This window comes from Arachis hypogaea, chromosome 9, assembly GCF_003086295.3.
Source record: "Arachis hypogaea cultivar Tifrunner chromosome 9, arahy.Tifrunner.gnm2.J5K5, whole genome shotgun sequence".
Taxonomy (NCBI): domain Eukaryota; kingdom Viridiplantae; phylum Streptophyta; class Magnoliopsida; order Fabales; family Fabaceae; genus Arachis; species Arachis hypogaea.
Genome location: NC_092044.1, coordinates 115,401,861 through 115,423,491, shown reverse-complemented (window position 1 = coordinate 115,423,491; position 21,631 = coordinate 115,401,861). Strand labels below are relative to the sequence as shown.

At 33.3% G+C, this 21,631-nt stretch overlaps 4 protein-coding genes across 8 annotated transcripts; 3 read left to right on the top strand and 1 right to left on the bottom strand.

Annotated features, from left to right (window-relative positions):
* Window positions 1-156: 156 nt before the first annotated feature.
* On the top strand, window positions 157-2,954 carry LOC112712301 (phragmoplastin interacting protein 1). The gene is made up of 4 exons (XM_025765151.3): window positions 157-1,400; window positions 1,571-1,742; window positions 2,025-2,071; window positions 2,165-2,954. The coding sequence occupies exons 1-4, from the start codon at window positions 886-888 to the stop codon at window positions 2,691-2,693; spliced, it is 1,263 nt and encodes a 420-aa protein (XP_025620936.1). The 5' UTR covers window positions 157-885; the 3' UTR covers window positions 2,694-2,954.
* A 1,913-nt stretch (window positions 2,955-4,867) lies between these two features.
* Window positions 4,868-10,966, top strand: LOC112709573 (protein ALP1-like). Of its 5 annotated transcripts, none has more exons than XM_072203933.1 (5): window positions 4,868-5,250; window positions 5,348-5,417; window positions 5,487-6,922; window positions 7,173-7,334; window positions 8,089-10,966. In XM_072203933.1, exon 5 carries the CDS (start codon window positions 8,187-8,189, stop codon window positions 9,132-9,134), a length of 948 nt encoding a protein of 315 aa, XP_072060034.1. In that variant the 5' UTR covers window positions 4,868-5,250; window positions 5,348-5,417; window positions 5,487-6,922; window positions 7,173-7,334; window positions 8,089-8,186; the 3' UTR covers window positions 9,135-10,966. The 5 variants fall into 5 exon arrangements, with proteins under 5 accessions (XP_072060034.1, XP_072060035.1, XP_072060032.1 ...); XM_072203931.1 differs by lacking the exon at window positions 7,173-7,334 and having other exon boundaries at window positions 4,869-5,250; window positions 5,487-6,035; window positions 6,716-6,922; XM_072203934.1 differs by lacking the exon at window positions 7,173-7,334 and having other exon boundaries at window positions 5,487-5,757.
* Window positions 10,476-11,808, top strand: LOC112712298 (uncharacterized). The gene is made up of 2 exons (XM_025765144.3): window positions 10,476-10,658; window positions 11,418-11,808. The coding sequence occupies exon 1, from the start codon at window positions 10,476-10,478 to the stop codon at window positions 10,644-10,646; it is 171 nt and encodes a 56-aa protein (XP_025620929.1). The 3' UTR covers window positions 10,647-10,658; window positions 11,418-11,808.
* Window positions 11,809-15,428: 3,620 nt separating this feature from the next.
* On the bottom strand, window positions 15,429-16,398 carry LOC112712297 (uncharacterized). Its single transcript, XM_025765143.3, has one exon. It carries the CDS (start codon window positions 16,234-16,236, stop codon window positions 15,712-15,714), a length of 525 nt encoding a protein of 174 aa, XP_025620928.1. The 5' UTR covers window positions 16,237-16,398; the 3' UTR covers window positions 15,429-15,711.
* Window positions 16,399-21,631: the final 5,233 nt, after the last annotated feature.

Sequence of the window (21,631 nt, the reverse complement as noted above, 5' to 3'; positions counted from 1 at the left end):
TGACTTCCTGATCTTATATGTCTACCACTGGCTAAAAAAAACAGTAATAAACAGGTAAATTCTTAAAAAATGATGTGACGAAAATAAGTAATTGTCTGAAGAAATTTATTTATTTTTTTGGTGTACTCTGAAGAATTTTTTTTGCGGTCAACTCATGAAGAAATTTATTTGATCTATGATAAAATGGGATAGAGAGTTGAAGGGCTGAGCCCAAGACCAAAAAGAAAAGTCTAGACAAAAATATTGACCAGTACTAGATTACTTTTTACACGCAATGGATAATTGGATATGTGCCTTTGCGTAAAATTAATAAATTATGTCACCAAAAAAAATTAATAAATTATAAATCTAAAATAAAAAAATGATATACACTCCATCAATGATCTAATAATCTGGTTGACAAGACCAATAAATAAATAAGTAAAGGACAACTACCAGTTTCAACTTCCACGGGTATCCTGAACTACCTACTAGTGAATCTCATAATAAGGTAGCTGAGATACCAAATCTCATATCTGAGAATATATAAAATTAAAATTTCATAAGGTTTCCAACATTTCCATGGTTTTCTTGTTTTGGACGGAACATTTCCAGAGGGTTACAAGATGTGCTCTTTATCATATTGGGTGTCTCTTTTTGCTTAATTTTCCAACGGCCCAAAAAAATATCTCCTCGTCCTTAGCAATTTTTGTTTACAAATAAAGCCCAAACCAAATAAGAAAAAATATGAAGCCCAAAATTAGACGGCGTCGTTTGGGTTAAATTAAACATCGTCTTCCCCAAAACAAGGGAGAAAACCTGGAAAGAGAAGAGAAGAAACCCTTTGTTTCGCGGCGTGAGCGTTGCAAAGGTTGAAGCTTTTCATCTGAGAGAAGAGAAGAGAAGATGGTTCTATCGAACAAGAAGCTGAAGCAGAAGCTTAGAGCTGCATTGGTCAAACAGCAAAGCAACTCTGATGTAGTTGGTGTTGATGCCCCTTCTTCTTCTTCTCCTTCTTCTCATTCTCTCAAAACTCTTCTTGACTCTTCTGCCCACAAGCCCGTATTATCCAAGAGAGAGAAACGCCGAAAGCTTCGATCTTTGGAACACCCTCCAGCTGAGGCTTCTCCACAAGCTGCCCATGAAGTTGAAGGAAGCAACAAGGAAAATGGCTCAGAGGGTTTGGGCAGTAAGAAGAAGAATAAGAAGAGGAAGGTAAAGGAGGATGCTGATGTTGCAACTGAAGCTCCCAATGATGCTGAGAAATCGACGAACAAGAAGGAGAAGAAGAAGAAGAAGAAGAAGCAGAAGAAGAAAAAGAAGACCCAAACGGTGGAGCAAAACAATTCCAATCATGAAGGGGAAGTGCCACAAGCTACAGTGTTGAATGAGAGTAGTAATAATACTAATGCTAATAGCAGGTAACATAGCTTTTAATACTTTTATTGTAGAAGGCTAGTTGATAACAATGCAATGGTTGGATTTGTTTTCAGTAATATTGTTGTAGGAGTGTGATATGTGCTGAAACAATTTTGCCTTATTTATTTATTTATTTATTTTTGACTCTTTGTCTGTTGGGTGATATTTTCAGTCAAGATGGTTGTGATGATCCTACAAAGGTTTATGTGGGAGGAATTCCCTATTACTCAACCGAGGATGATATTCGAAGTTATTTTGAGAGTTGTGGCACCATAACTGAAGTTGATTGCATGTGTTTTCCTGAGAGTGGCAAGTTTAGAGGGATTGCCATTATTAGTTTTAAGGTCAGTACTAATCACTTAAGCACTCTCCATTTCATTGTGTTTCAAGTTTAATCAAGGATTTTTTTTTGAGCTTCCTTGTATAGTAAGGTTAATTGCAACGGCACTTTACTGATTTTAAGATGCCTATGGCATCCATTTTATCAGAAAGCTAAAGTAGGAGTGCATATTAATTCTCATTCAATCTGTAGATTTGTCATTTAGAAGTTTATAATCACTTAACTAACAAACAATTTCAAGAGTTGATCATAACTTGCTATGATTTCTATGCTATTATTCTTGCAGACAGAAGCAGCAGCAAAACGTGCATTGGCTCTTGATGGAGCTGACATGTTAGTAACTGCCAGTTTTTCTCTTCTAGAAGGATGATTTTACCACTCTTGTCCTTCTCATGTAATGCTCATAAGACTTTTCTTGTCTAACAGGGGAGGACTCTTTCTTAAAATCCAGCCATACAAAGCAACTCGAGTCAATAAAGTATCAGATTTTGCTCCAAAGATCATGGAAGGATACAATAGAATATATGTTGGGAATTTGTCATGGGATATAACCGAGGAAGAACTCAGAAAATTCTTCTCGAATTGCAACATAGCTTCGCTGCGATTTGGTATGGACAAGGATACTGGAGAATTTCGAGGGTATGCACATGTGGATTTCAGTGATAGTCAGTCACTAAAAACAGCTCTTACAATGGACCAAAAGCTTTTGTCCGGGAGACCTGTCAGGATAAGTTGCGCAGTCCCTTTGAAGAAGAAACCAACAATGCATACAACCTCTGCGACTACAACTACAACTACAACTACAAGTAATGGGGCTGATGGCGAGAAATCAACTTCCACTGTTTCCGCTGTAAGTGGCAAGATAAAGAGGAGGACGTGCTATGAGTGTGGCGAAAAAGGACATCTTTCATCAGACTGCCCAAAGAAACAAACTATGGATCCAGCTTCAACCTGAAGGATGCTGTAAACCTGACATGTAGTTCTTCTTTACTTGTTTCTTCTAGTGAACAGTTTGGTTGCTTTTGTTGTTCTTTATAATTTTTTTATTTTTAATCTAAAAGAAATATAGGGCATCTCTATAATTAAACAAGTTAGCAGTTTCCTCCATTGGGCATCAATTTTTTTCCTCTAAAATGAGAAAGCTCTTTGTCTTTCATATGAACAGCCAAAAGAATGTGAAAAATAGCAAAGAAGTTGCGAAATCATTAGTGAAGAATGTCCTTTGATGTGGTAGCAGATAGTAGTAGACTAGTAATAATAGTGGTATGTGATTTTCTTAAGAATCAAGCATTTATGCAAGTCTTTGTGTTTGTTATACCTTCACTTGGTGGTATTCGGTAACAAGTCATGAGTAATTTCTTAACTTGAAAAGAAAATCCTCACAATAACAGTCATGGCAACTGCTGGGATGCCAAAGCCTCATCACAGATTTACAGTATGTTCGTTTCATGGTTGTGCCTTGGACCCAAATCCCACTACTGTTCTTTTTATGGATTCCTCCTTATAGCACCCCTGCCAATTTTTTCCCTTCCCGTCATGATTGGATAGCAAGAAGATAGACGAAGCTTAATTATTATATCAATGTACAATTTCCTGATATTATGTGTTGGTATTACCTTTCATGATGCTTTTCTAAAGTGCTTGTGTTTGTAAGCTTATTAAAGCAAAATTTGATATCACCCTTCAATGTTTCTACTTTCTTTCTTAAATTAGACACTGCCATTTTCTTTACTTTTGATTGGTTCATGAAATAGGAACAATAAATTTTCTCTACCATCATTACGGTAGCAGATTACTGATGTCTTAACAAATCTCTGATAACGACAAATGCTTCAATAAGAGAGCTTGGTACTAAATTCCTTAAGCTACATGCTTCGCCTTTATATTTCTCCACAATAATAATAAAGTAAAAACGGTTAAATAATTTGCCAGGTTTAACTAAATTATAATTCAACGAATTTTAATTATTAATTTCACATAAAAATAATTATATATGAATTTTTACTTAATAATAATGCTTAAATGAATTTTTTGTTTATCAACAAATTATAACTTAAATGACATAATCTCTTTATACTCACTTAGAAGTTCCGATATCATTTTTTGCTTTATCTATATGCCCCGTTGAAGAATACTAGATAGGGCATGCCATGAGTGTGAGGAAAAACACCGTAGCTTCAAGTACAAGTTAAATTTCGGTTTGGTAAAATGTTTATTTTTTAAAAATAAGGTTATAAAAACTAACTTTTAAAATACAGCTTTTTAAAAATTATTATATATATTTGATAAATTAAATTAAAAATAATTTTTAATAAATTTAAACAACAATAATTATATTTAGTAAAATAATTTTTAAAATTTAAAAATATTATAATAGACATAATTATAAAAATTAAATTTAAAAATTAATTAATATATAAAGTTATATTAGATTTTTTAATTTGGAATAACCCATTTTTTAAAAGTTATAAATACCAACCGTCTTTTTAATTTACCAAATACAAAATAAAAAACTTAAAACACATTTTCAAAAAAATTTACCAAACCAAATTTATATCTTTCATAAGATTCGCGCTAGTTAACATATTCACACAAGTTTTTGTATATATATGGTATAAAAGATAAAATTTTTGGTTTTTTCATTTCTTATCTATCGCATTTAGTATTAAAAATGAAAAGTGTGCGTGTGTGTATATATATATATATATAAAGTTGGTGTATATAACTTTTTTATCTTTATTTTTTGTCCTTTTTTTTCCTTCTAATACTTTCTTCTTGAAGGTACAAGAATTCTTTGATGTTATCTATGAAAACAAATAGGAAGAAACCAAATGTAGAAAAAATCACGGTTGATGTAGTCAAGTAGTAGTTGTTGGGAGGGATTTGTTGAGGAATGTGAAAGAACAGCCACCCTGTCTTCAAGCAAGAATATTAAAAAGTAATCACAGAGATACACACACACAATTTTAGTTTGTGATTAATCATTATCATCTAATACTCTGTGTCTTGTGATATGTATTTTGTTATCTCAATAAAGAGTAAACATATAAGGTAGGTATGTTGGTCAATAGTGAGTACTAGTTTCCGCAGAATATGGTAATTGATTGGTTCCCTCCCTGATTGCAATTGTGAAGGTTTCACGGGAATAATTTTGACTTTCTATGAGCAACGGCAACCTAATGAGAATTTTGTCCTCACTTTCACTTTGGTCGTCCGTGACCCAAGATTGGGACTCAGAGGGATATTTGCTATGTTTGTTACTTAGTATCAAGGCATAATATATATACATAATGCAGGAATTTGCTTATAAATCAATAATAATAGTATAATACATTACATTACATTACCCTGTGCTTGCTTTCTGATACTAGAAAGAGTGGAAATGGTGGTTGAAGGCGAAGCAAGGATGAGAGCCGCAGTAGTAGTATACTATCTCTCCCGAAATGGCCAGCTGGAGCATCCACATCTCATGGAGGTTCCATTCTCTTCTTCTACACTCTTGTCTCTCAAAGGTACTAACTAACAACAAATTAAACAAAATCATTTAGCTAACCATGATAAATTAAAACGCATGCATTTCATAATTATTAGTTGTGACGTGATCATCAGATGTGCTAAACAGATTGACTTATCTTCGTGGAGAAGGAATGCGCAACATGTATTCTTGGTCTTCAAAAAGGTACTACTTAATTTCTTCCTAGAAAGCTAACAAAATTGCATCCAAAGTAACTGTAGTTAACATGTGCAGGAGTTACAGAAACGGATTTGTGTGGCAAGATTTGACAGAGAACGATTTCATTTACCCGACTAACGGTCACGATGAGTATGTTCTCAAAGGAACGCTACTCATTCAACCTTCTCACACTCTCACCTCCTTTGACGACACGTTAAGCTCCGATGCCGATCATGCAGACTCGTCGTCTTCATCCACCACCGCCGTCAAGGTTTACACGGCAAACGCATGCACCAATGCTGCTAACGCTTCCACTCAGACCGACAACAAGAACCAACTTGATACGGTGAGTGATAATAATGACGGAATTTCAATTTCAACTTCTTGTTCTGGATCTGGATCTGGTGATATAAGAAACCAGAAGACGGAGATTGATCGGCCTAGTGGGAGGATCAAGGCTTCTGCTTCTGCACTTGTCATGCATTTCATCAGGTGTCGATCTTCTTCAATGGATTATGCCAATTAAGGCCCAAATCACACACCTTCTCAAGGCCCAACTCATACTCTTATGTTAAGCCCAATTACGAATGTAACGTAACCGTCTGTGATGTGATGCCCTCTAAGGTGTGTTTATTCAATTATTACATCACCAAAGCCAAAACCTTATATTATACAACGCCACCTTCACATTCACGAATCATTCAATCTCAACCTCTTATTCTGCTTCTATTCTATTCGTAGCTTTACTATAACTACTAAAAATCGATCGTTTTATATTAGGAGAACTTATCTTGATAGAGTCTAGAAAAGAAACGAAAATTCAATACTTGGCCATAAAAATAATTTTATATTATTAGTCAATTACACATATAAATTTGTAGTGTAACACACAGAAAACAAAGTTTCTCCTTTGGGAGTAGACTTTCCTTTTTGAAAAAAAGAAAAAAAGAAAGAATAAATAAAGTGGTTCAAATAAGATTAATCATTTAATTGTAAGACCAGAAAAGAGGAAATGCTGAATTGTTCTTGTCCCTAAACCATAATGTGGAGTGGTTTGACTTACCTTCCACGTTTTTATTTTTGTTTTTATTTTTATTGAGCACTAAATAATAACACCCTATTTTTTCTTGATTATGAATTTATGATTCCCTTCTTCACCACCGTTACATTATTATTATTCCGCGTCGCTCACGTATTATTTTCATTCTTTCTTTTCACCCTCTGCATAGCTTCATTCATCAGATAATTTTTTTTTCCCTTCTTGATCAATGACCTCTTCTTCTCCTTGACTTGTCTTTTCTCAGTAACACCCGTTTGATTCTCTTCTCCTTTCTTTCCATTATTGTTGTTGGGTTGTTACTATTGGAACTGCTTTGTGTTTTGAATAATGGGTTCCATAAGAGGAATCAAGAAGAGGAAGAAGGCTGACAACAACAACAACGATGCCCCATTCCACTCCCAACTTCAACGCCCCTCCGATTGGTGGCACCTCTTCTCCCGCAGAATTTCAGGTCCCTATCTATCTCTTCTTCCTCCTTTTCAACCACCAATCTTCTTTAATTCTCTTAAACTACTCTCTCGTTATTATTCTATACTATCACGCTAATTTTAGCTTTACTTTACTTATTCATATCGTATCCTAAACATGTTACTACTATTACTATTGCCGATAAAATGTAACCTTAAATTGTATTGTTCTTCAATAACTAAATAATACAAGCTCCTATTTTTTTTTTTATGTTACCACTTCCACTATTTCAGATTCTGTTTCTCCGAAATTTGAACTACATTGGTGGGATCCCAGTTGCCATCAGCATTATTGTTCTTCTTCTCCTTAGTTGTTATAAATAATTTGCAGTTATTTGCCATGTTCGCGGTGATTTTGCTAGGTGTCTCTTTTCTCCAATTATGCATACAATACAGGTTATGGGATTTCAAAGTTATACTTAAATTTAACAGCTTTTGACCAGAGTCATACATTCTAGATACTAGCTACTTACTTAAACTACTAGCTTATTTAATTGATTATAGAAGATAATTTAAAAAAAAAAGTATATAGGTTATAGAGAAGCTGCTTGGTTGGATATGAAAATATGCTTTTCATATCCTAAACCCCTTGGAGAAAATCAAAATCCTTCTACCTATAAGGGATAAATGGGAATGTAGAATGATGTCATTATGATTAAAATGTACTATTACTAATTTAAAAAAAAAAAAAAAAAACTTCTGAATATGGTTAACAGCACAAGATGTTTTGGAAGAAGAGTTAAATCTTAAATGCAAAGGGATGAACCCTTTTTCAGGTTATCACCTTCATTCACTACTATCCTGATCCTCTTAACCAAAATTCTGTCACAGAAAACTGAGGAGCTATTAATTGCTTGCACATATACTCTGATATTTATGGTTTCAACCCTGACTCACTTATTATCTTTTAGAGAAACTGATGTTAACCGTCTGTTTATAAAGAACATGAAAATTTGCTTCAATTTGGTTATCCTTGTGTTTATATATAGTAAAATCAAATCTGCTAGTGCTTCTTCTGGCTTGTGGACTATCTCTTGCTTGTGTTGAAAAGCTGCTGCACAGTGCTAAACTTTCTTAGTCATTTAATGTAATATTATTTTAGTTGCGAAAACTGATTGTTATGCTTATGCTTCAACCTTTCTAATTTTAGGACCTTTATCACAATTTAAGGATTTAGACAAATTTGAATCTGTTTTCAAGATCTCAAGAAAGACATTCAATTATATATGTTCTCTTGTGGAAGAAGATATGCTGGCTAGATCATCAAATTGCACTGATTTAAACGGCATACATTTGTCTTTGAATGACCAAGTAGCCATTGCTCTTAGGAGGCTTAGTTCTGGTGAGTCATTGCAAGCCGTTGGCGACTCGTTTGGGCTGAACCAGTCAACTGTTTCCCAGGTAACTTGGCGGTTTGTGGAAGCAATGGAAGAGAGAGGGCTACACCATCTTAGTTGGCCGTCAACTGAAGTCGAAATGGAAGAGATAAAGGCTCGATTTGAGAGCATACGAGGCCTTTCCAATTGTTGCGGCGCAGTTGACACCACACACATACTGATGACTTTGCCTGCCACAGATTCTGTGACCAATGTGTGGGTTGATCATGAGAAGAACTGTAGCATGATCTTGCAAGCCATTGTGGATCCGAATTTGAGATTTCGTGACATAGTTACCGGTTGGCCTGGTAGTCTGAGTGATGATCATGTGCTTCGAAGCTCTGCTTTCTTCAAACTTGCTGAAGAAGGAAAGAGGTTGAATGGAAAAAAGAAAATGCTCGAAGGAACAATGCTAAGGGAATACATAATTGGAGATACAGGATTTCCCCTTTTGCCATGGCTTCTTACACCTTACAAAGGCAAAGGCCTGTCGGATGTTCAGGTCGAGTTTAACAGACGGGTCGTCGCAACTCAAATGATAGCGAAAAGGGCATTGGCTAGGCTGAAGGAGATGTGGAAGATAATCCAAGGTGTGATGTGGAAGCCTGATAAGCACAAGTTACCAAGAATTATTCTTGTTTGCTGCATATTGCATAACATTGTTATTGATATGGAAGATGAAGTACTGCATGGCATGCCATTGTGCCATCAGCATGATTCCGGATATAAAGACCAAATTTGTGAATCTGCCGACAATTCTGCAGCTTCAAAAATCAGAGACAAGTTTTCTTCCTACTTATCAAGAAAAATGCCAGATTGAAAACATCATTTTTCCTGTGGTTGTTACAAATTACAATATATACTTATAGCTATATAAAACACCCTTTTACTCTCCCCTTCATGTTGGTTCACAATAAACTTTGACACCAACAAATTTTAGTTGCCTCAATTGTGAGTAGAAGAACGTAAATTCTGGTTTTAGTTGCTTGCTAGTGAATTATGTCTTAGCTTATTCTATTTTCTTACTTTTTTTTCTTTTCATTATTTCTCATATGGTACAATGTTATCTATATTTAGTATATTTTAGGGTAATAGAAAGGTTATGCAATTATTGGAGAGAGGAAATTTAGTGTATTTTTCGCTGTGCTTAATTTTTAGTGAGAAAAAAATATATTTTTATATGATGATAGGTTGAGAAGATTTAACGATCACATTATTGTACCTATTTTATATTGAATTTTACATTTTGAAAATAATTAAATATTTTATTGGCTCCTCATACTTTCCCTTAAATATTTACATCTCTCACTATTGTAGTTAACCAGTCATTGTACTTGATTGCTTCATAAATGAAAAACCAATCTAAAAATACTTATTCATGTAAAATTATATAGAATAAAAAAAAAAAAAGATGTCGATGAAGAGTCCATATTGTTTGTCCTGATATCAATCAGACACGACAATTTAAATCTAATACTTTAAAGTTTAAACTTCATTTAAAAAAAGGACATAATTTAAAATATGAAAAAAAAAACATTTGGATATATTGCTAGAATAATAAAATCTTTTAATTGAATTATATGTTATTTTATATATGATTTTATTGTCACAAAAATTGGAAAACATTTCATGCCTTAATTTCTATGATATTACATAATATGATTATGTACTTGTTTTGATGTTATTAAGTTGATAAAAAAAATTATGCGTTTGAAAACTTTTTAATACTAAAAATAAAAATATTAAAAAAATAAAAATATTTGTTTTAAAAATTATAATTTACATTTTTAAAAAATAAATCCTTAAAAAAATATTTTTTCACATAATAAATAAATAAAAATATTTTTATATTATTTTATTCAAATATAATTATTAAATAAAAATTTTTTTACATGAAATATTAAAATATAAACTTATTTTTATTTTTTTTAAACTTTATTTAAAAAATTACTTAACAAAAGATTTTTTTTTAATTTGTCCAAACAAACCCGAAAAGAATAGCCGGATTGGCTGGGGTATTGGATTGATGAGGTAGGAAGCAAGGCCCAATTATCTGATGGGCCGAGTCCAACAAGAATAGTTTCAGCCATTCTGTGGAATTGCCGATGCCAATTCCCAATTGTGCAGAAGGCTAGAGTTAGGGTTATTGAAGTTGAAAGAGATGGAGCTGAGAAATGTGGTGAAGGATAAGAAATTCTGGTTGGCGTCGTTGATAATAGTGTGGGCAGCTGGGCTCCAGGGACACATGATGTGGCTGCAGCGCCAAGAATCCTTCAAACACAAGTTCGGCGACCTCAACTCTCAAGACCATTCCGATCCACCAACCTCATAACTCCATTACTCCGTTCGTCTTTCTCTCTCTCTATATATATCATAAATCTTAGCTTTTTCTGTTGCTCTGTTTATTACACAACGTAATAGTGTATTGTTTCGCCATATTCTAGTGTGTTCATAATTAATTAAGCTAAGCATGATTAGAATCCCAAATTACTTGGCTCTGCTGTTTTTACACATTACACAACTTGAATAGCCCCAATTTCATTGCCTGCAAAGGTTTAATTTGTACAATCCAACGCCATCTAACATTATACTATTTAATATAAACAATAATAACAATAATAATATATAGTATGTTACCTGTTGATTAATAAATTGGATTTCATCTGCTCTGTGCATTCTAAAATTATATGTATTCAAAGATGTATGAAATTTGAGATTTCGGAGTGCTATATCTGTCAATATCATTCTAAACGTTTTTTTTTTAAGTTAATGAGAAATGATATTAAATTATTTTTCAATGCACTATAAAAGAACCATTCTTTTTTTATCAATAAGTTTTATTACTAAAAATAAAAAAAATAATTACATAAAAGTAGGATATATAGCATTGTTCTAAATTATTAGACGTTCTTTCTATTTCTACATAGTAGCAAAGCAAAAAGAGCATGGTATGGTACTATCATTAGCTTTTTTGTTTTTAGTATAGTATCTTACAAATTTAGATAGGAATAGCATAGATTGAATAGTAGTACTAGGAAATAAAGCCTAAATAAATAGCATTCTTTGTTTCCGAAAGTTGAGCCGAGTTTTGTATCGGTGGTAGGTGAGGACGTGAGGTGGTACATTAACTGTCACTGTCCCAAGTCAGCAAGACCGTAAATGGTAGCCGATCGGTTCCAAGTTTCACCATCAACCGCCTTTTTGTTATATGCCATAATATAATCTCTAAATATTGTGCATATCAAGAAAAATGGTAAGCTGCCACGACCTATGGTTTAAATGACATAAATTTGTCATACTTACTTAAAGATTGTGATTGTGGGTTCGAATTTCTATATCTTTAGTTAAAAAAAATGGTAAGTTAATTTCTTTCTTAAAAAAGAAAAAATAAAATGAAATGTACGTGAGACTACACGATAAAAAAAATTGAACCGGCAATTATTCGAATAATGTGAATTTATTTAATTATCTTTAATATTTTAAGTGTTATTATAGATATTTTAGTAATCTCATATTATATATTTATATTAATATTTATTTTATTTTAGTAATTCCGGCCCGTTGACATCCCCTTTTTAATTTCATTTCCGCATAATACACCTTACTACTTAGAAGGCAAAACAACCTTTTCTTTCTGGTCGTGAATCAACCTTCAATATAGGAAGCGTTGATTTGTAGTAGACTACTTAGTTTCTGTTCTATTTTCCCTCCTTTTTTAAAAATTTTATTTGTTTATGCCTTCTAGAATGTGGATAAGCCTCAACTAGCTATATAGTTAAGCGTAGAAGCATCGTTTCGTTATCGCTATGCATATATAAAATAAAAAATTATAAGTCGCAGTTTCTTTCATTCACAAAGCTGGTCATATTCAATTTGGAGAGTCATACTCATACAAAATACCCTAAATCACAAAAATCAGAGTGATTTTGTGTATGAAACATGATTTGGAAGTCAACTCCATCGTGTTTAAGTTTTGACCCACAACAAAAGCACAAAAAATAGCTTCTTAATTAGACCGACAACGCCCATACTAAAAATCTAGCCTCCCCTCTTACGCACAAACTCGTATGCTATTTCTAGACTCTGTTTTAGCCTAACATAATTTTCATTGTCGTGCACGTAAAATATAACACCCTATCATCAATGTCTATATATTCACATGGTTTTTAGCTAGTAATTTGTTCTTCTTTGCCAACTCGCTGTATGATCCATGTCACCGTGTGCAAGATGACCAACACTTCTAGAAATAATCCTTAACAAAACCTTAGAATTTACACTTTCGAAAATTAATATTAAATTTGTGTCTTTCACTGAACTTTAAAAATACTGTTAGGCCTCTTCTGGCCCGTTTAGAAAGTTTTAAAAGTAACTTTTTTTTTAGCTTTTGACTTATAAAAAATTATCAGTATTAATGTCTGGTATAATTTTTAAAATTAAATTGCAGTTTTTTTTTAGTTTTTGACTTATGAAAAAAATGACTTCTTTCGTAATACTACTACTTTTTATCACATTTCTATAAAATAAGCACTTTAGAACTAAAAAACTAAATATAAAATAATTTATTTATAAGCTATTTTTAATATAGCCATTTATTGTTTAAGCTATTTTTTTCAAAAGGAACTTAATTAAGTTATATATTTACCCAAACTGACCCTTAGCCAATGGGTCTTATAAATTGTCATTATTTTGGTACTACTGTTTTTAAGACGAATTCTTAGTCTCTTTGATGTCCAAAACCGACATGATATAATTCTTCTAGTATTCAGATCTTTTAACGGATAAAATTACCATTTTGCTTTTTGTTTTTAAAATGACGAAACCTATCATTACTACATCAAGATGATATCAATGAACTGAAAAATGTGAAAATCGATTTTTTTTTTTTTGAAATTCTAGATAACAGGGCGACAATAAAAGTCGCCTTTGAATATGTACATCTAGCATTTACTATTCATTTTGCTCATTCAATGTCTCTAATGTGACTTGCTCAGCAAAGAGAAAGAAATTGCTGCTAATGACAAGCTGTATATAAAATCATAGTGAAATATCAGATTGTGATAATGACTATGATGAAGTCAAACCAAAATGTATTCTATGGATGTTGCATTGTTGGATATATTATCAACCAAGAAATATCTTATCGGATCATTAATGATAATCACATAAAAATATTCTCTTAATTCAGAACTAAAAGACATGAAATTGATCAATATAATTGTCATTTAATTACTTTTTGGTTTGTGTAACTTAAGTGTCAATATTCCGTGCATTCCCATCCAAGAAAATAATTGAAGACCCGTCAGTTTCGTTCTCCTGTAATTAAAAATAAAAATGCACTCACAAATAATCTTCTAGATGCATGATATATCTAATATATTCTAATCTAGTTAGTGTGAATAATTGGTATAACTTGCTCCCCACTCCCAGTATTATAATCCTTTGAAAATAATTAAAATTTAAATTCCACTTTGTTTTACATAATTATAAAACTTCTTTTAAAATTTGATATTTTCTTTTAACCAGCCCAACTTTTGTTGTCACTATATCAGATGGTAGAGATAATACCAACCCTCAAGTTCTTCATCAAACAATGACTAAAAGAAGAAGAACTCATCTTCCTTAAATAATCGTTTGTCTGTAATTTAGTAGGATGGGAACAAAGATTGGGTTAAAAAATATTAAAATTTAAGAGAATTTTGTCCATTTCAAATATAAAAAAAATATAAAATTAAAATTATTATAATTATTTCTTAAAGGGTTATTGGTAACCTTTTTTTAGAGAGGGTTACCACTCTAATAGTAATATCAAAATTTGCCTTTTATTTAGTATTTATTAATTATTATAATAATTAATAAAGGCTAAATAAAATAATTTTAACTATTTTTTACTAATTTATTTTTATTATTAAACATTCCCGAAAAAATTAATGGAATTGAGAAACCGAAACATAATTGAACTCCATTTGACTGTGTCATTTTAACTAATTAGTTTTAGTGCTTAATTAAATCTACCATAACTACCACATCAACTTTATTAGCTCTAGCTACCTACCATATATATGCACACAATCCATAATTAATTAAATAAATAAATTAAATTCCTCAAGAAACCTTGAAATTAAATATGAACACGAATGAAACAATTGAATTAGAACGAAATAACTTCTAGATGGCTACTACTATGCTAAGATAAGTTTTAAAGGGTTTATTTTTGTTACGTTGGAGCCAACTGCACGGAATTCCCTTCTAGACCGTGTGACTATAATAAAACCAATCCAACATATTGTTATTTTATTTATTTTTATATATAAGGAAAAATCAAAATGTGTGATTATCAAACAAAGATGTGTCCCTCTTAATTGACAGAATCACTAAGTTAATGCAAGTCAATTGACTGTAGCTATTAGCTGATTACATTGAAAATGAGGTCCATATACCATATAACAAAATGAGTATACTACTGCTGTTTAGTGTGAAAAATAATGTATCCACCATGAGAATCTAAAAAAAAAAAAAAAAAAAAACTTTTACAGTTAATGTCAGTTATTTTTAATTATTTTTGTTATAAAATATTTTTAAATTCTAAATTCTAAAAAATAAAAATTAACAAATAATTTTATAATAAAAAATTAATTAATATTAACTAATTAAAAATAATTTCTATATTTAGTCAATAAGAAAATTGAAAATACAAGCCGCAATAATGTATAGTTGGACATTAAAGAAAATTAGATAAGTGGCAGATTACACGAAAGAGTTTTCATATATACCATCATATCCATAATTATCCATGAATAATGTGTACACTAAAATTAGTCACTAAAATATCACTAATATAAAATACATATTAAAATATAAATATATATTAAAAATAAATTAAATTATACATATATTTGTACATAAATACGTTAATGACTAATTTTAGTATATAAATAGCATTTTTGATTATCCATAGTTAAAAGTAACATGCATAAGCGACATATATTTTACACTAATTTGCAATGTGGAAGCATTCCTACCTATTAGTTATCTTGTAGTTAGCATCGATGCTGCTAATTAATCAAATCATCTTAGCCAGACAGTAGTATTAAACAAACGAACAAGATGTGCAGAATTTTCTTTTATATGAAGAACAAGAAGAATTAGCATCGTATATAAATCCAATAGAAGGAACAATAATAATAATAGAAAAAAGAAGTGATTAATTTACAAATAGAATAAAGTAAGAAAGAAATGGAAGCTAAGAAGATAAGAGTATCGATGGAGGGGAGGAGCTAGCAGCTATATATGGCTTTTTCTGGTATACATACATACACTAATTAAGTTTAATAAATAAATTAAAATAAGTATCTCCAAAAAGCTAATAACTAAGCTTCATGTATGTGTAGCAGAAGTAGTTACAAACAATGGACCAAGTTAGGAGGATGAGTAGTTATTGTTGGTTGTCCAATCTTCAAGAATGCCAAATCATTCTCAAAGGGAGTCAAGTTCAGATCCACAAACATAACTTCTCTCTTTCTTTTATTATTGCTAGTCACGTCTGAAGAAGGTGGCGGCGGTGGTGGTGGCGGTGCTGTTCTGTGACGCCTCATGTGGCCACCCAAAGCTTGGCCAATGGCGAACTCCAAGCCGCAAACGGAGCACTCGTGAGTCTTAGGCTTTGCCGGAGAGCCATGGCTATCATCACTGCTGCTGTCTTCTCCGTTCATGAGCCTCGGCTTCTTGTGGCTTGCACGGTGGCCTCCCAGTGCCTGAAACGACGAGAATTGCCTGTTACATGTCTTGCACTCGAATACACGGTTGTTGCTGGTGGTGGTGGTGGTGGTTCTCTCAAGTCCTGCACCACCAGAAAGCAGCATGAGATAGTTGGCCATGGCTATGCTTTCAGGCTCTCTTTCTCTCTTGATGGTCCACGTCATCATGGGGTTTAGTTTGTTTCAAGTTTGAAATGATAAAAAAGAAGAAGTGAGGGTTTAGGGTTGGTTGGTTGGGTGGGTTTGATTTATAAACGCGGGGGAGAGAGATTGATTAAGACAGTTTGCAATTTGACTTTTCTGAGAATGTGTTTGAGTTTGTGAGTGTGACGTAAGCATATACGAGTGGTGCTCCAATTGGGTTGATGTAAGGCCTTCTACATTTACTTTGACTACTACTGTCACACCAACAACATACATACACACTATATGGAGGGGTCATTCTGCTATTCAAGGCTGCCATTCTCTAATTCTTAAGAGAGCACAGGACAAATGAAATTAGTGTATAATGTGTATAATAGATATAAAATCGAAATTATAATTAATTAATAGTTGATTTAATTAATTCTTAATAATTTTAAATTTTAAATTTTAAAACATAAAAATTTGGTTACAAAGAAATTATGTATTTTTTATTTTATACGTAAATAACGTGTTGTAATTTTTAATGTCGCGTAAAATGCAATCTGATACTGTTCAGCTGTCTAAAAATGTAACGACATCGCGGTCTGGATCCTTTTGGTCATCGCTGTAGCACTCGCCGAAAAGGGGCCACAAGAGTCTCCTGGTGTCCGTGCTGGGTTCTCCTCTCCAATTTGGTGTTCGTCATCTGATGACGATTATTTGACCGGCGATGAAGATTCGTGACGGATCTGATCGTGATCCAGTTGATCTTCGGCGCATTCGTGTTTGGAATGATGATTTCAAAGGGAAGGGATTTTGCGGAGAGTCTGATAGAGAGGATCGAGGATTTTGTGTCCGGGTTGTTGCTGTCGTTGTACTTTGCTTCGAGTGAGTTGAAGATTGACGAATTTAGATGCTAGATGTTCAATTTACTAGGTATGTAGATGGTTATTTTGTTTGATTCAGTTTAAATATATACAATTAATAAATGTTAGATGGTCATTTCACTAGGTAATCGAATGGTTATTTTAATAATTATGTGGATGCTTTTTTGATGGCCGGTGAGAGAGCTTCTAACGCTGAAGAGGTGGGATGATTGATGAGAATGGGGTAGCAGACGGTTGGGGAGGGAGGGAGAAGGTATTTGGGTAAATTCTATTGATAAATTAGGGTTGAGATTGTTAATTTTTTGAAATAATTGTTTGGATTTTTTTTGTATTAGGCCAAATTTAAAATTCATTGTACATATTATCAAGATTATTCGTTGTCTCCCTAACAGAATTTTTCTTAAAAATACAAGATCAGTTACAATTTATTATTTATATATATTTCTTAATTTATTTCTAAAGAATATTTTTTTATTTTAATGTATATTTTATATAATAACTCTGCCTATGTTACACTTGCGGTACATAGCCGATCCCAAACCCAGATAAAGGAGGAGGGTTGTGTTAGGTCTTCGATAACCAACATAAAAATATAGTCGAACCCCCATGACATGAATCAAAGACATTATTGCGCTAAAGCTAGGTCGTTGCCCGGAAGCAACGCGTTGTATGGCTCGAATACGGTGTCAAATGAGCAAGAGCCGCTACATTTGTGCCCGGATGTAGTGTTAAATGAGCAAGGGTTCTCGCGTTTATGTGAACGGACGAGGGTAAATAAACTAGTTCACAAAGTAAAAGGTAAAGGTCGAAACGACATAAGGTTGAGATTTGGGACATGAAACATAGACATTCTAACAGGAAAATCCATGGAGGTGGTGGACACCATGACAAGGAGGAAGATTAACATTATGTGCCTACAAAAAACAAAATGGGTTGGTGCGAAGGCTAGAGAGTTGGATACTTCTGGTTTCAAACTTTGGTATACAGAAAAGGTGAAGAATAGGAATAGGTTGGAATAATTGTGGATAAGCAGTGGAAGAATGACGTAGTGGATGTCAAGAGGGTGGGAGATCGGATCATCTCTATCAAACTTGTGGTGGAGGGAGGTACTTTCCATGTGATTAGCGCCTATGCACCGCAAGTGGGTTCAGACGAACAACATAAGATAAGATTTTGGGAGGATTTACAGAGTTTGGTTCAAGACATACATTTGGGAGATAATATTTTCTTAGGAGGAGATTTAAATGGCCATGTTTGGAGAGAAGTGACTGGATATGGGAGTGTTCATGGAGGCCATAGTTTCGGGGTGATCAATGCCGAGGGTAAAATTATTTTGGATTTTTCCTCAATCTTTGATCTTCTCATCGTAAATACATGTTTTAAAAAGAGATACGAACATCTTATAACCTATAAGAGTGGCATGACAAGCTCTCAAATTGACTTCTTCTTATTGAGGAGAGTCAACCAAAAATTTTGCATTAATTGTAAAATTATCCCGGGAGAGAGTTTGACAACACAACATAGGGTGCTCGTCATGGATTTTCGTGTTGAGCAAAAGTTGAGGAAAAGACATCATACGAAGAACCCAAGGACGAGGTGGTAGCGAATGAAAGGTGAGGAACAAAGAAGCTTCCTAAGACGGGTAGGAGAAGAGGCAAAGTGGGATGGGAATGGAAGCATGGAAGAGATGTGGATGGAGATGGCAGAAGTTATTAGAAGAACAGCAAAAGAAAGCTTTGGTGAATCTAAAGGAATCGGACCAAGAGACAAGGAGTCCTGATGGTGGAATGCAAGTGTACAAGATAAGATAAAGATAAAAAAAGGAGTGCTTTAAAGAGTGGTCTTTATGCTGCAACGCAGATAACTGGGAAAAATACAAGGTGGCTAAAAAAGAGACGAAAGTGGCTGTAAATGAAGTAAGAACAAGAGCATATGAGGGTCTCTACCAGTCTTTGGGCACAAAAGAAGGAGAAAAATATATATGTAGAATTGCAAATAGGCGTGAAAGAAGAACGAGAGATTTAGATTAGGTTAAGTGCATAAAGGATAAGGATTGAGAGGTGTTACCTCAAGAGGAGAAGATTAATGAAAGGTGGAAGAGCTACTTCTACGAGTTATTTAATGAGGGACAGAAGACTCTTCCGAGCCTTGGTCGGTTATGCACAATGGAAGAAGATCAAAACTTTGACTACTATCGAATGATCCGAAACTTCAAGATAAAGGAGGCTCTAAAGCAGATGAAAAATGGCAGGGTAGTAGGACTTGATAATATCTCGATTGAGGTTTGGAAGGGTCTTGGAGAAAAAGGCATCAACTGGTTAACCAAGCTTTTTAATGAGATTTTAAGGTCAAAGGAGATGCCTGATGAGTGGAGAAAGAACACGTTGGTACCTATCTACAAGAATAAGGGGATATACAAAGTTGCGAAAACTATAGAGGGATCAAGCTTATGAGTCATGCCATGAAGTTATGGGAAAGGGTGATAGAACGGAGGTTGAGAAAAGAGACACAAGTAATAGAGAACCAATTTGGATTTATGCCAGGCAGATCTACCACTGAAACGATATACCTATTAAGAAGGATGATGGAGAGGTATCGTAGTAATAAAAAGGATATACATATGGTGTTTATTGATTTGGAAAAAGTGTACGATAGAGTACCAATGGAGGTCTTATGGAAGGTTTTAGAAAAAAAGAGAGTAAGGATCGCATATATTCGTGCAATTAAAGATATGTATGATGGGAACCACAACTAGTGTAAAGACTCAAGGTGGTGTGACAGAGGAATTTTTCATTGGTATAAGATTACACTAGGGGTCATCCTTAAGTCCATACCTTTTCACATTAGTCTTGGAAGTACTCACAAAGCACATCCAAGAGCCTGTGCTATGGTGCATGCCTTTTGCCGATGATATCATCCTTATGGGAGCGTCAATGGAAGACCTAAATAAGAAGTTGGAATTATGGAGAGAAGCTCTGAAAGTGTATGGTCTGCGCATAAGCCGTAGCAAGACAGAATATATGGAATGTAAGTTCCGTCTGAGAAGAAAAAACCCTAATATAGAGGTGAAGATTGCAGATAATATCCTACGAAAAGTTAAAAGTTTTAAGTATCTTGGGTGCATCATACAGAATAATTGAAAGATTGAACAGGATGTAAACCATAGGATCCAAGCAGGTTGGTCAAAATAGCGGAGTGCATCTGATTTTATATGCGACAAAAAAGTGCCTTTAAAATTTAAAGGTAAATTTTATCGCACCGCTATAAGACCGGCTATGCTTTATGGTACGGAGTGTTGGGCGGCTAAAGGGGAGCATGAAAATAAGTTGAGTATGTGGCAGAGATGAAGATGTTGAAATGGATGAGTGGTCATACGTGGTTGGATAAAATAAGGAACGAAGATATAAGGATAAGAGTTGGAGTAGCACCCATTGTGAAAAAAATGGTTGAATCACGTCTCAGGTGGTTTGGACATGTGAGAAGAAGACCGATAGAACATCCAGTTAGGAAGGTGGATGAGATGAAAGATGGATAAGGGGCGAAAGGCAGAGGAAGACCTAAGAAGATCATCCATGAGGTGGTCAAATGAAATCTACATATAAACAGCCTCTCGATAGACATAATACATGACAGAACACAATAACAACGTTTGATTCATGTAGTCGGCCCCACTTAGTGGGACAAGGCTTTGTTATTGTTGTTTGTTGTTGTATATTTTATATAAAAAAATAATTTAATAATCCATATTTTGTGTAATAGGTTAACTTAATAAAAAAAGTGATAGTTAAAAGTTTTTCTTGATTAAAATTTTATTTTGATAAATAAAATTATATTCAATGTACTCTTATATTCACTTATTCCTTCGTATTTTTAAATATATTAAGAGAATATTTAATTTGACTATTAAATTTACAGATAAATTTTAATTTAATTTTTAAAATTTTAATTAATTTTATTTAAAAATTGTCTTACAAACTATTAATGTAAGTTATTTTTGTAAATTCAAAAATTAAATTAAGTATTAACTACGTATTAATTTTTTTATAAATCTAAAAAGTGGAAGTCACATTTTAAACCGAAAACAAAATATTGACTATGCCTTCTAGATGGGGGTGCCCCCGGCCTGTATCTAACTATCTATGCATGTGTTGAGTTGGTTATTACTTGGAAAATTAATCCCCTTCTAGACTTTCTATATATAGTGACCAACCGATAGGCTAAACAATTATTTATTTTTGTGCGTGTATCCCCATCAGTAATTCGGTATTTAGCATTGACAAAATAGTACCAGTCTAATTAATACTATATGTAACTTGTGAATCACACTAGGATATCTTCTAGATCAGGTACATATTAAGTGACATAATCTTTATTAAATAAGAGGATTACTGGTTATTGGATTGGGTGAATGCATTGAATAGGACGGCCAATAGGTAGTGACACGTAAACTAGGACAAGTCAGAGATATAACCTCCATTATCTTTTTGGTCAAACTCTATCTGACACAAGTACTTAGTTTATAGAAGTTTATTGAATCAGTTATTTGGATGTTC